The sequence below is a fragment of the Echinops telfairi genome, unplaced genomic scaffold, assembly GCF_000313985.2.
Source record: "Echinops telfairi isolate 266 unplaced genomic scaffold, ASM31398v2 ScPeMD7_7469;HRSCAF=8507_1, whole genome shotgun sequence".
Lineage (NCBI taxonomy): Eukaryota > Metazoa > Chordata > Mammalia > Afrosoricida > Tenrecidae > Echinops > Echinops telfairi.
In genome coordinates this window covers 149,044,983-149,046,836 of record NW_022111373.1, presented here as the reverse complement: position 1 = coordinate 149,046,836, position 1,854 = coordinate 149,044,983, and the positions used below count along the sequence as shown (strand labels likewise).

The following is a 1,854-nucleotide window of genomic DNA, read 5'->3' as shown; positions in this document are numbered from 1 at the left end:
GTTTATTTTCATCCTATCTCATCCCGCCTGCTAGTACCTCGATGCTATCACACATTTTTCAGTTTTGGGGTGAACTCAATGCCCTATCAGTATGGGAATTAATGCCCTCAAAGGCATTCCGGTGAGTCCTCTAGGCCATTCTCCTCTCCTGCCAACGATAGCAGGAGACACACCGCGCCTGCCCCTCCAGGAAAGCTCCATCTCTTCACATCGGACTCTAAAAGGCCTGAGAAGGAGGTCTTTCTTTCCCACCTCCACCAAGTGCCCAGCTCTCCCCTCCTCCCTCCCTTCCCCAGGCCCAGCTGAGCACCTGGCTTGCCTGCAACATCTGCAGAGACGAGCACTCACTGTGCCCTAGTGAAGCACCACAGAAAAGCCCTGAATGAGGAAGGGCGGCGGCTACCACCCCAGGGTCATAAAAAGGGATCACTGCTCTTAGAGGCTCAAGACGTGTTTACAAATTCGGCTGCCATGGGAGTGCCATTCCCACCAGGTCCTTCCTTGAACACCTACTGACTGGTGATATTCTTGGGAAGAATTTGCTACATCAAAGTGAGCTTCAGCTTCTCCCTTTCCCATTAGAGCACAGTTTGCTTCAACAGTTACAACAGGGACATTCACTCCCCACCATCGGGTTGGTGCTGACGCACGGTGACTCGAGAGGACAGGGTAGAACTGCCCCCCAAGTTTCAGCGACTGTAACTGTTGACTGGAGTTAAAGCCCCATCTTTATGCTGGAATGATGATGTTAAGCACCTAAGGACGAATCATTCAGTTCGGGACTCGGAACTTCAAGAGCTCTGCCCCTGTCTGCCCAGGCACAGAAATGGAGGGAGCTTGTTTCCTCAGCCTCCATACCTTCAGCCTGGCCTCCACGGAGGCCTTCTTCCGAGCCTCTCTTCTGCGATACTGCTCCACTTTGTCCAGCTGGTCAGGGCGCTGCAGCATGCCAGCCACCCTCTGGACCGCTGTCGCCACGGCTTCCCGGTCTGTCTCCTCCATTGTCAAAAAGCAGGTAGAACTCTCGTCCCGGTCATGCTAGAGGGCTCCTGGGTGGGTGGAAGGAGGGTGAAGGGTGCCGGAGAGGCAGAGTGTCCATATAAACCTGAGCTCTCCCCCAGAAGTCAGTGGGCCATGATGGGGCTATCAGGAGAAAGTTTGAAAAGATCATTGATAAAGTAAATTGGGGGGGGGGGCGGCGAGGAAGTAGGATTATAAACTCCTCAACAGGGAACAGGAACTCTCAGAACTAAAATATGAGCAGAACTTCAACCAATGAAACAGCAGAACCTTGCAGTCATGGGAAACGTAAACTCGCAGAAGACGGGTCCATCCACGGTGTCAGTTTATAAGACGTGTCTCTTCCTCAAACAAGGCTGCCTCCGCATTTCTGGAACACGGGCACCATCCTTGGACGAGCCAGTGTGGCAGCCCCGGGAGCCCACCCTACACAAGCATGACACACACACTGCCAACATCCCAGGACTCCTCCCTGACGACAGACAGACAGGCACACACCTCAGAACCCCTCACTGAGGACACACCCACTGCCCCCCCAAACTCCAAAGTGGGGACACACGGACACTACCTCGGGGGGTATGTACACACACCGCTACCAGCACAGCAGCTATGGTGGGGACGTGGGGACGTGACTTCAGGGTGTGTGCACACACACCGTTACCACTTCCAGACCCCTCGGCAGAGCCACACACATTAACCTCACTGGAGTGGGTGTGTACACTTACTGCCACCATTTCAGCACCCTCAGTGGGGACACTCCCAGCAATCACTTCAGGGGACGTGTACATACCCTCGGACACACGGACACACACACACGGTCACCCCCCAGGACCT

General features: G+C 54.6%; 1 protein-coding gene across 1 annotated transcript in view; it reads right to left on the bottom strand.

Annotated features, from left to right (window-relative positions):
* EXOC3 (exocyst complex component 3) overlaps positions 1 to 1,025 on the bottom strand; it is a 13,160-nt gene extending 12,135 nt beyond the window's left edge. The window contains exon 1 of the mRNA XM_030888952.2: positions 859 to 1,025. Coding sequence (XP_030744812.1) covers positions 859 to 1,002 — 144 coding nt within the window. The 5' untranslated portion in view covers positions 1,003 to 1,025. The remainder of the gene's footprint in view (positions 1 to 858) is intronic.
* Positions 1,026 to 1,854: the final 829 nt, after the last annotated feature.